Raw genomic sequence first — 10,787 nt, 5'->3', positions numbered from 1 at the left:
GATTTCCTGACCACCTTTGTCACAAGGCCACCTGCCTTGCTTACACCTTCAGCCTGGTGCCTCCTTACACCCCTGGAGTGACGTTATGTTCTGTTCAAGCCCCGGTCATTAAGAAGGTACAAGACAAGTTCTGTCCTGCCCAATGACACACTGCTTTGCCTAAAGAGAAATCTGCTTCGGGGGTCAAATAATACGTAAATGCGGAAAACAGGATTGCCTTTTAGAAGGAATACCTACCTGCTCAGCCTCATTTGGGAGACGTTCCCTTTCACCTCCACTGTTCAGGTGAATGATGCAGTTTGCAACCAACTTTATGTAAGTGAAGCAAAAAGTGGAATTAAAAGAGAAAGACACAAACATGTATCAGGGAACGCAAGGATCATAATGTTACCGATCCCAAACCACAGAATAGGATCTAAGCAAGATGAAATTATTAGACCCACAAAGTACTGTCTCTCTGCTATTTTCCCTCTACATTCCTCACTTACTCTTCTATTCCTCTGAATACTCGGTTTTTCCTGTGTCAATTGTGGCCACCTCCCCTAGCCCCTAAATTTGTGGTTTAGGGTCCAGCCATACACAGGGACTGAGTGAGTTTTACAGATACTAATTCCAAAGTTCCTGCTTTGGTCAGACTTTCTCTTCTGGTATGATTAGTCTGAAGCAAGGGGTGAGGTCAGGTAATACAAACATGATTGCTAAAAATTCAACTATAGGAATTATGGGAGAAGTTTCAGAGAAAGGGATATGGCTCTACTTAGCTCAGCATTCACTACAAGTGAGAAAAGTGCTCTGTGATAGAATGTTAACTGTGGCCCTGGCCGGATAGCTCGGTTGGTTAAGATCATCCTGGAATGCAGAGTTTGCCAGTTTAACCCCATCAGGGCACATACAGGAATAGATTAATGTTCCTGTCTCTAAAATCAATAAAATAAACATAGCCTGACCAGGCAGTGGCGCAGTGGACAGAGAGTTGAACTGGGACATAGAGGACCCAGGTTTGAAACCCCAAGGTTGCCAGCTTGAGCGCGGGCTCATCTGGTTTGAGCAAGGCTCACCAGCTTGAGCCCAAGGTTGCTGGCTTGAGCAAGGGGTTACTTGGTCTGTTGTAGCCCCCTGGTCAAGGCACACATGAGAAAGCAATCAATAAACAACTAAGGTGCCGCAACGAAGAATTGATGCTTCTCATCTTCCTTCCTGTCTGTCCCTGTCTCTGTCACAAAAAAAAACCATTACAAAAAATGTTAGGCATGGACCTGGAGTGCTTTCTTCCAGGCTTCTCAAAACAGAATACATTCCCAACAGTCGGAAATTTATATATTGATATATCAATTATTCTTAAAACTTGTATCACCCCCTATATGCTCTTAAGACAGTCAAGGACAAGAATAGTAATCAGTCCTCTTCATATTCCTCCCTATGCCTTTATCTCAATCCTGATTCAGGTAAACTAAGTACAGACTTAGATTGATCAGTGCAGGATAATGATACAGGCTGGTCCAGCATCCCTTCCTCCCGCTGAACTAGCAGGATGCTGTTTTAGGAGTACCTAACACAGCAGTTCTCAACCTGTGGGTATTTTCCAATGGCTTTAGGCGACCCCTGTGTTTTGGTCGTTCGACCCCAGCCGGGGTCGCAACCCACAGGTTGAGAACCGCTGACCTAACAAGTCCCAGCTCAGGTCAAACTAAAATTCAGAGTGAGGGGGATGGTCCTCAGAGAAATTCCTCCAGATGCCTGCCCTCTTGGCACCAAGTGCTATGAACACACAGGCCTTCATCCATAGGGCTGTGAGGGATACCATGGATGCCTAGGGAAGATGGTGAAACAGGGGTCATGAGCAAGGATGGCAGGTCCATGTCCCCAGCAACCCACTGAGGGTAAGGCCCCACAGTGGAAGAAATGTGTCCTCAAGACTGAGGGTTATGTGGTCCTGAGAACCAGTTGATACTGCAATGCAAAATGGGTGGAGGTTCACCCTCCATGGTCGGCATATCTGGGCCTCCAAGGACTCAGTGCGGCCACATGCAGAGGACAGATGCACTCAAGCTGTATGCTCTACAAGGGCACCAGTAGCCAAGGCCAGGCCCTGATCTCTCCATGAGAAAGCTGGTCAGAATCTGAGTGAATGCACTTCTGAGGACATGACCCAACTCTGGTGGATCCCAGAAACGCATTGAGGAAGTGGGGGTGGGGGCACAGAAGAGGTGCATCCTATGTAAGGTATTCACTGTTACTTCGGTTAAACCTGAGTGGGACCTGAAATTTCTGGCACTGAATTGAAAAAAAAAAAAATCATAGCCCAACCTGTGGTGACGCAGTGGATAAAATGTCAACCTAGAATGCTGAGGTCGCTAGTTCGAAACCCTGGGCTTACCCAGTCAAGGCACATGTGGGAATTGATGCTTCCTCCCCCACCCCACTCCCTAAAAAGACATAAAACCTTTAAAAATAAAAAATAAAACTAGCCCTGGCCAGTTGGCTCAGTGGTAGAGCATCGGCCTGGCGTCCGGAAGTCCCAGGTTCGATTCCCGGCCAGGGCACACAGAAGTGCCCATCTGCTTCTCCACCCCTCCCCCTCTCCTTCCTCTCTGTCTCTCTCTTCCCCTCCCGCAGCCAAGGCTCCATTGGAGCAAAGATGGTCCAGGCACTGGGGATGGCTCTGTGGCCTCTGCCTCAGGTGCTAGAGTGGCTCTGGTCACAACAGAGTGATGCCCTGGATGGGCAGAGCATCGCCCCCTGGTGGGCATGCCAGGTGGATCCCGGGTCGGGCGCATGCGGGAGTCTGACTGACTGCCTCCCCATTTCCAGCTTCAGAAAAACAAAAAACAAACAAACTAGTAAACATATTGTGATGTCACATTGACCCCATTTTAAATATCAAAGGTGATAAACTACAATAAATTACCAGTTTAAACAGCATCTTTTTACCCATAAACTCCTCAATTTTGCACACATACATTTTTTTTAATAGGCTTTATTTTTCAAACCATTTTACATTTACAGAAAATTTAAGTAAAGAGTTCCCATGTACCTGGCACCGATTTCACCAATTATGAACATCTTATACTGGTGTATTTGCTACACTTACTAAGCCAATATTAATACATTATTAACTAAAGTCTATATTCACACTTCAGTTGCAACTACATAAACACCTACAAACTCAAGTATACTAGAAAACACAGAGTAATTGCCTATGCAGTTATGAGACAGGAAGTAATGCAGCTAAAAGGGAATCAACAAATAAGTGAAATGAGTTTTGCAGGAGCAGTTGGTTACAAAATGGAAAGTACAATAACTCTGAGGGACATAAAAAAAGGAAAAGGCTGAGTGAGAATGAGTTCAGGGTAAGGGACTGTCACATTCATTTAGCTGTTGTTCAACAAGCCTCAAAGGAAAAGGGAATGGAATTTAGATTATGAATAATCAGCACCTTAGTGGCTAGGTCTATTCCCCATCTTATTCTTCTTTCTCATGCTGTGTTAACTCAGATTCAATACAAAGACTCTTCGCACCACACTGCCGAGGCTCACTTCACCCACTGCTTGGCCGCCAGCCTCTTGTCTCTCTCCTCAGCAATGGTGAGACGGACGCCCTTCCCACGGGGAAGGGAGATCCACGGCTTGTTGCCTTTGCCGATCACAAAAATGTTGGAGAGCCGGGTGGCAAAGCTGTTGCCGTTGGCATCTTTCACATGGACTACGTCAAATGAACCAGGGTGCTTCTCTCTGTTGGTGATCACACCAATTCTTCCCAGGTTAGCGCCTCCGGTCACCATACACAGGTTGCCAGTGTCGAACTTGATGAAATCAGTAATCTTGCCTGTCTCCAAATTGATCTGAATGGTGTCGTTCACCTTGATGAGGGGATCAGGGTAGCGGATGGTGCGTGCGTCGTGGGTCACCAGGTGAGGGACCCCTTTGGTGCCCACAGAGGTCTTCCTCACTTTGCACAGCTTGTACTTGGCCTCCTCGGGCGTGATGCGGTGGACAGCAAAGCGGCCCTTGGAGTCGTAGATGAGACGGAAATTCTCCCCGGTCTTGTCGATGCTGATGACATCCATGAAACCAGCAGGGTAGGTGACGTCGGTGCGGACCTTGCCGTCAATCTTGATGAAGCGCTGCATGCAGACCTTCTTCACCTCGTCCCCTGTCAGGGCGTACTTGAGCCTGTTCCTCAGGAAGATGATGAGAGGAAGGCACTCGCGCAGCTTGTGGGGACCAGTCGACGGCCGAGGAGCGAACACGCCTGTCAGCTTGTCCAGCATCCAGTGCTTTGGTGCCGCAACACGCTTCAGGTGCTTCTTGGGACCACGAGCCATGGCTGCGCTGGGCACGGAAAAGGGACCCTCTTCTGGCTTAAAAGTAAAAAGCACAAGGGGGTCAAATAAATACACAGTGATGGAAGGAAACTAGATTTTGGGGGTAAGCACACAACAGTACAGATGATGGACTGTAAAATTGTATACCTAAAACTTCTGTTATTAGCCCATCTTATGCCAATAAATTTAATTTCTAAAAAACAGTCAAGAGTCACAGAATCTAGAGTTGTGAAAGGCCTCAGATAATTGCATCTTCTGGAGGAAAATTAATGTGCTAGGAAGACCTGGGTTCTTACCAGCTGGAAAACGGTGTGATTGCTAAACCTCTCTGGGCTTCAAGTACTCACCTATAAAATAGGAGAAAGAATAAAAACCTTGCAGGGGAGGCTGGGAAATCATATACACAGAACTATTGGGTTGGGGAATAAGTTCATAGCGTTTTTACCGAAGACTTTTATTTAAACAAAAACCAATAATTATATCAATAAGTTAATCAATTATATATTTGCCGTTGCTGCTTACAACTTCTTCCCACCTCTCGACCAATTTGTTGATGCCGTTCCGCCAAAAATCGCCTGGTCTGGTGTCAAAGAAGTTGTTGAGCCAGTTTTTAAGGACCTCTTTGTTATCGAAGGTAACGCCCTTCATATGGTTTGACAGGGAGCGGAAAAGATGGTAATTGGTCAGTGCAAGGTCCAGAGAATATGGCCGATGCTGAAGGACCTCCCATTTGAGCTCTTGGAGTGTGGCTTTGACGACTTGTGCAACATGGGGCCTGTCCTTGTCGTGAAGGAGTATGGTTTGACCATGTCGATCAGGTCTTTTCAGTCGAATAGCCTCATTCACGCAGTGTAGCTGGGCAATGTAGAGCTCCCTGTTGACCGTGGCATTCTTTTTGAGCATTTCCCAGTGCACCATGCCCTCCCAGTCCCACCAATCACATATCATGATCTTCTTTAGATGAAGGTCTGGCTTGACTCTTGGCTTTGGCGTATCTCCTGGAGCCACCCACTCCTTTGTTTGCTCCATATTGATGTATAGGCACAATTTCTCATCTCCCATGACGATTCGGTACAAAAAGCGCTGTTTATGACCGCGTGTTGCTCGATGGTGGGCGAGATGCTGAGAAGCAATTTGAAGGCGACTTTCTTTGTTTTTTTCTTTTTTTTTTCTTTACTTTTTTTTTTTTTTTTTTTTGTATTTTTCTGAAGCTGGAAACGGGGAGAGATAAACAGACTCCCGCATGTGCCCGACCGGGATCCACCCGGCACGCCCACCAGGGGCGATGCTCTGCCCCTCCAGGGCGTCGCTCTGCCGCTACCAGAGCCACTCTAGCGCCTGGGGCAGAGGCCAAGGAGCCATCCCCAGCGCCCGGGCCATCTTTGCTCCAGTGGAGCCTCGCTGCGGGAGGGGAAGAGAGAGACAGAGAGGAAGGAGGGGAGGGGGGCTGGAGAAGCAAATGGGCGCTTCTCCTATGTGCCCTGGCCGGGAATCGAACCCGGGTCCCCCGCACGCCAGGCCGACGCTCTACCGCTGAGCCAATCGGCCAGGGCCATCTTCTTTGTTTTTTTCGTTGAGCTCATGAGGCACCCAGGCTCCCAATTTTTCGGTAAATCCCATTGAATGAAGGTGATTGAGAATCGTTTTATGATCGCAGTTCATTTTTTCCGCCAATTCACGACTGGTTTGGCGACCATTCTCCTTCAAAAGTGATTTGAGACGTTCTTTATCGAATTCAGAAGGCCTTCCGCTGCGGGACGTGTCATCGACGTCAAAGTTGCCATTTTTGAACTTTGCAAACCATTTCCGTGCTGTAGACTCGCCTATGACACCTTCTCCATACACGTCGCAAATGTCCCAGGCTGCTTTGGCAGCTTTTTGACCTCGATGAAAAGCAAAGAGCAGGTGTCGAAAATGTTGATTTTTGCCTCCTGGGTATTCCATTTCTAAGCCACAAAACTAATAAAAAATTAAATAACTCAAAAATACAATTAACATAGTTTTGTAGAGCAGAAAGAGTTTTATCGAATGAATACTTACCCTTTGCCAAACAGCAAACAAATCGTTGTAAAATAAAGAAAATATAAAAACGCTACGAACTTATTCCCCAACCCAATATAAGCATAGCGTCTGAAACACAGTTGACTTTCAATAAGTGGAAACTATTATCTACTCCAAATTCCTCATTTCACGAAGAAATGGAGCATGGAAGTTAGAGGCATACCCAGAGTCAAACAGGCAGAAAGGAGCTGATTGTGGATTTTAAATATAGACATTTAAAGTATTTCTTGGGTATACACCTAGGGAGTGGAACTAGAGGTATGATTTAGCATCAATTCCTAGAAGTAGGGTTGATAATGTTAAAGAGTAAATAAATATATACTTTTGTTAGCGATTGCCAAATTCCCCTCCAAAATGAATGAGCGTGTTTGCTTTTCTACAAGCAATCTATGAGAGCGCCTCAGAGTACTGATGTCTCTGGAGCATTAAAGTAAATTCAAAAGCATGTTGTTGCCTGATCTGTGGTGGCGCAGTGGATAAAGTGTCGACCTGGAAACACTGAAGTCACCGGTTCAAAACCCTGGGCTTGCCTGGTCAAGGCACATATGGGAGTTGATGCTTCCTGCTCCTCCTTTCTGTCTCTCTCTCTAAAATGAATAAATAAAAAAACAAAAAAGCATGTTGTGTAAGACAGCCCACACAAACAGGTGTGCACCCAATGTACTGGACTAGTTCCACTGACACTTATCTTCATCAGGAACAGGGTAAGGACCAAGCAGTTCATTTAGCAGGGCAGCTGTTCAATTGCAAAGCTTTCTTTCTAAAATACTGATTTACATTGTACAGAAGCATGTGGGACGGGATAGAAGGGTGACCTGGGTACGTGGCATTGTACATGTGTCGTCATTATGGAGAATGTAATATAGATGTTGCCTCCTCTGCATCCACCCTCGCTTCTCTGAACTACTTGCCTTATGCTGTTGTCCTTGTCACTGACTGTTATCCACTCCTCTCCACAGAGCCTAAAACCATGGAAAGAACATACTTCTATCCCTGGACCTAAGGTTTGGGCCTATGGCTCAGGCCTTGGCTAACTAGTTCAGTTATCCCTGACTTTTTAACGGTTCAGGTATGGACACAGAGGACCATGAGTACCGAGGTAGAGTACAAGAATCTGACCAGAGCAAAAAGAAACTAGCTACTTGTATAACTGAGTTTCTCTATTAACTAAACTTGAAGCCCGTCTTAGCTCTGGACTTCCAGCTGACCCAGTCAATTCCATTTATTATTTAAGTCAGTAAGAGCTGGGTGTTCTGTGCCTCACAGCCAAATATATTCTAATTTATACAATGAGCAATGTCAGAATTACCTACAAGACGTATTTCATAAGCCCATGCTATTTCCTAGGCTTTTTAAAGAATAGGCAGGTGAAAAATAGGTATCTTTGCACAAAGGTTTTCCATTTCAGAAAAGTGTGTTCTGATATTGATGGCCAATGCTACCAGTTTAAATTCTTACCTTTTAGAACCCCATAATGGGCATTATTATTACTACTAGGTTTAAATTTCTAGTTACTGCCTGACCAGGGGGTGGGGCAGTGGATAGAGCATTGGACTGGGACGCGGAGGAACCAGGTTTGGAACCCCGAGGTCGCTGGCTTGAACAAGGGGTCACTCACTCTGCAATCAATGAACAACTAAGGAGCCACAATGAAGAATTGATGCTTCTCATCTTTCTCCCTTCCTGTCTGTCTCTCCCATCTGTCCCTCTCTCCCTAGATAAAAAAAAAAAAAAATCTAGTTCCTCATACCATATCAAAACCAAACCTTTATCAAAAAAGTTTAACAGCCCTGGCTGTTTGGCTCAGTGGTAGCGCGTCGGCCTGGCGTGCAGGAGTCCCGGGTTCGATTCCCGGCCAGGGCACACAGGAGAAGTGCCCATCTGCTTCTCCACCCCTCCAGCAGCCGAGGCTCCATTGGAGAAAGGTTGGCCTGGGCGCTGAGGATGGCTCTGTGGCCTCTGCCTCAGGCACTAGAATGGCTCTGATTGCGGCAGAGCGATGCCCCAAGATTGGCAGAGCATCGCCCCCTGGTGGGCATGCTCGGTGGATCCCGGTTGGGTGCATGAGGGAGTCTGTCTGACTGCCTCCCCATTTCCAACTTAAGAAAAAAAAAAAAAAGTTAACAAAACATTAAAAAGTGCCTGACCAGGCAGTGGCGCAGTGGATTGAGCTTCGGACTGGGATGAGGAGGACCCAGGTTTGAGACCCCAAGGTCGCCAGCTTGAGTGCGGGCTCCTCTGGCTTAAGCAAAAAAAAAAAAAAAAAAAAAAGGGGGGGGGGCTCACCAGCTTGGACCCAAGGTCGCTGGCTTGAGCAAGGGATTACTCGGTCTGCTGAAGGCCCACAGTCAAGGCACATATGAGAAAGTAATCAATGAACAACTAGGGTGTTGCAACAAAAAACTGATGATTGATGCTTCTCATCTCTCTCTGTTCCTGTCTGTCTGTCCCTATCTATCCCTCTCTCTGACTCTCTCTCTGTCCCTGTAAAAAAGAAAACCAAAATAACAAAACAAAAAATAAAAACATTAAAAAGTTTTCAGGTCAGAATGAAAGGCACATTCACCTATTCTGGCTGCACTTTGCCACCATTTTGATTGTCTTCCTGTCTTTCTAAATTGTGGTCAAGTTCATGCTTCTCTGAGCTTTGGCTTTGTTCACTCAAAATGTTACTTATCCTGTTACAGACTGTTGGTGTGTGTCAAGTGCCTGCAAGCTGACAAGTCAGCCTAACTCACAGCCATAGCTGCACCCAGAATATCCCCATCTCCTTGACCTGGTCACTGGAGCCCCACTAACCACAGGGCAATGGGGAAAGGGTAAGGTTACACTTGCACGTGGAGTGAGTGGGTTGCATTCCAGGAGAGGCAAGTTCAGTTTAGGAACCCAAACCTTTTATAATGGGTAGCAGGCATGACTTGTTTTTTTCCCCCCACTATGCAAACTACTTTATTACCTTATACAACTAAAAAGAAGGATTTCATAGCTCAAGCCATCACTACCATCAATACTATCCGAACTGGGAACTGGATTAACGGGCAGGTGAATGTCGGATGAGGGAGTGTACCAGCCGATTCACCTACCCTTCCACCCCCTAGCCCCCTACCTACATTCACATGGTGACCAGCTGTTAGCCTGGTCGCTCCTGCTGTCTCTTTTGCCCTCTTTGCAAGGGCCTTTCCCTTCTAACCACACACAGTTTTCTCCTTGAAATGAATTGTAATAAAAAGTTATCCCTTCATTATATGTACATATATATGTATATGCATGTACATATATACACATACACCTATGTATATGTGTGAATACATATGCGTTTATATGTATACATTTTAACATTTTCCTATTAGCGTCCTTATTTCTTTTTTACTTTTTTTTAATTTTTCTGAAGCTGAAAACGGGGAGACAGTCAGACAGACTCCCGCATGCCCCGACCGGGATCCACCCGGCACGCCCACCAGGGGCGAAGCTCTGCCCCTCCGTGGCGTCGCTCTGCTGCGACCAGAGCCACTCTAGCGCCTGGGGCAGAGGCCAAGGAGCCATCCCCAGCGCCCGGGCCATCTTTGCTCCAATGGAGCCTTGGCTGTGGGAGGGGAAGAGAGAGACAGAAAGGAAGGAGGGGGTGGGGGTGGAGAAGCAAATGGGTGCTTCTCCTATGTGCCCTGGCCGGGAATCGAACCCGGGTCCCCCGCACGCCAGGCCGACGCTCTACCGCTGAGCCAACCGGCCAGGGCGCGTCCTTATTTCTTAATGACACATAGGCGCTGGAAAGAAAGATTTTTTTAAAAAAGTTAAAAAAACAAACACCACCACCCATATTCCAAGAAACCACTTAACAGGGTGCAAACGCCATTCGGACACGTGTCCCGGTCTCGGCCGCGCTCTCAGGACGCGGCGCAGGGCCCGCCGTCCACTCCGCACGGCGTCCATCTTTCCATCCACGTACCCGTCTCTTCACCACCCAGCTTACCGATGACACGCCGCAGCGCCGGCAGTCACAGACCCCGTCCCCCTCCGGAAAGAACCAGACCAGCACGCAGCTCGGAATGGGCTTTCCATTCTTTTAACTCGAGCGTCGTTTTTCTATTTTCTAGGAAGGAACGGCGAAATCACACGCACGGCCAGCCAGAGGTGCTTTGAGCCCCAAGAACTGACACAAAAAACACCGGCTTTCTCAGTAAGCCGTGTGTGAATAAAGGATGTTAAGTACACGCTGTTAGCTTTACCTAAGATACACGAAGTGACGTTCACCAGGGGAAAAGAGGCGCCCGCGTTGTCTAGCTCTCCGACGCGATGGCGGCGTCCCGCGTCCTGTGACCTCACGTCCTCCTGCGCAGGCCTGTCACCAACGCACACCCACTCCTGCGCATGCCCGCCCCTTGCGCGCCTGCCCACTCTTGTT

At 47.2% G+C, this 10,787-nt stretch overlaps 1 protein-coding gene across 2 annotated transcripts; it reads right to left on the bottom strand.

The window, feature by feature from the left end:
• Positions 1-3,274: 3,274 nt before the first annotated feature.
• LOC136405857 (small ribosomal subunit protein eS4, X isoform-like) lies at positions 3,275-10,735 on the bottom strand. 2 transcript variants are annotated; one of them, XM_066385434.1, is made up of 2 exons: positions 10,612-10,735; positions 3,275-4,360 (listed from the first exon to the last, which is right to left on the bottom strand). In XM_066385434.1, the coding sequence occupies exon 2, from the start codon at positions 4,322-4,324 to the stop codon at positions 3,533-3,535; it is 792 nt and encodes a 263-aa protein (XP_066241531.1). In that variant the 5' UTR covers positions 4,325-4,360; positions 10,612-10,735; the 3' UTR covers positions 3,275-3,532. The 2 variants fall into 2 exon arrangements, with proteins under 2 accessions (XP_066241531.1, XP_066241532.1); XM_066385435.1 differs by lacking the exon at positions 10,612-10,735 and adding an exon at positions 4,621-4,671.
• Between the last annotated feature and the right edge of the window lie 52 nt (positions 10,736-10,787).

Source organism: Saccopteryx leptura, chromosome 5, assembly GCF_036850995.1.
Source record: "Saccopteryx leptura isolate mSacLep1 chromosome 5, mSacLep1_pri_phased_curated, whole genome shotgun sequence".
NCBI lineage: Eukaryota > Metazoa > Chordata > Mammalia > Chiroptera > Emballonuridae > Saccopteryx > Saccopteryx leptura.
This window is presented reverse-complemented; position numbering and strand designations above follow the sequence as displayed.

What these genes read in the sequence shown, in the direction of transcription:
- LOC136405857 (XM_066385434.1), bottom strand. Translation starts at nt 4,324, where the DNA reads ATGGCTCGTGGTCCCAAGAAGCACCTGAAGCGTGTTGCGGCACCAAAG.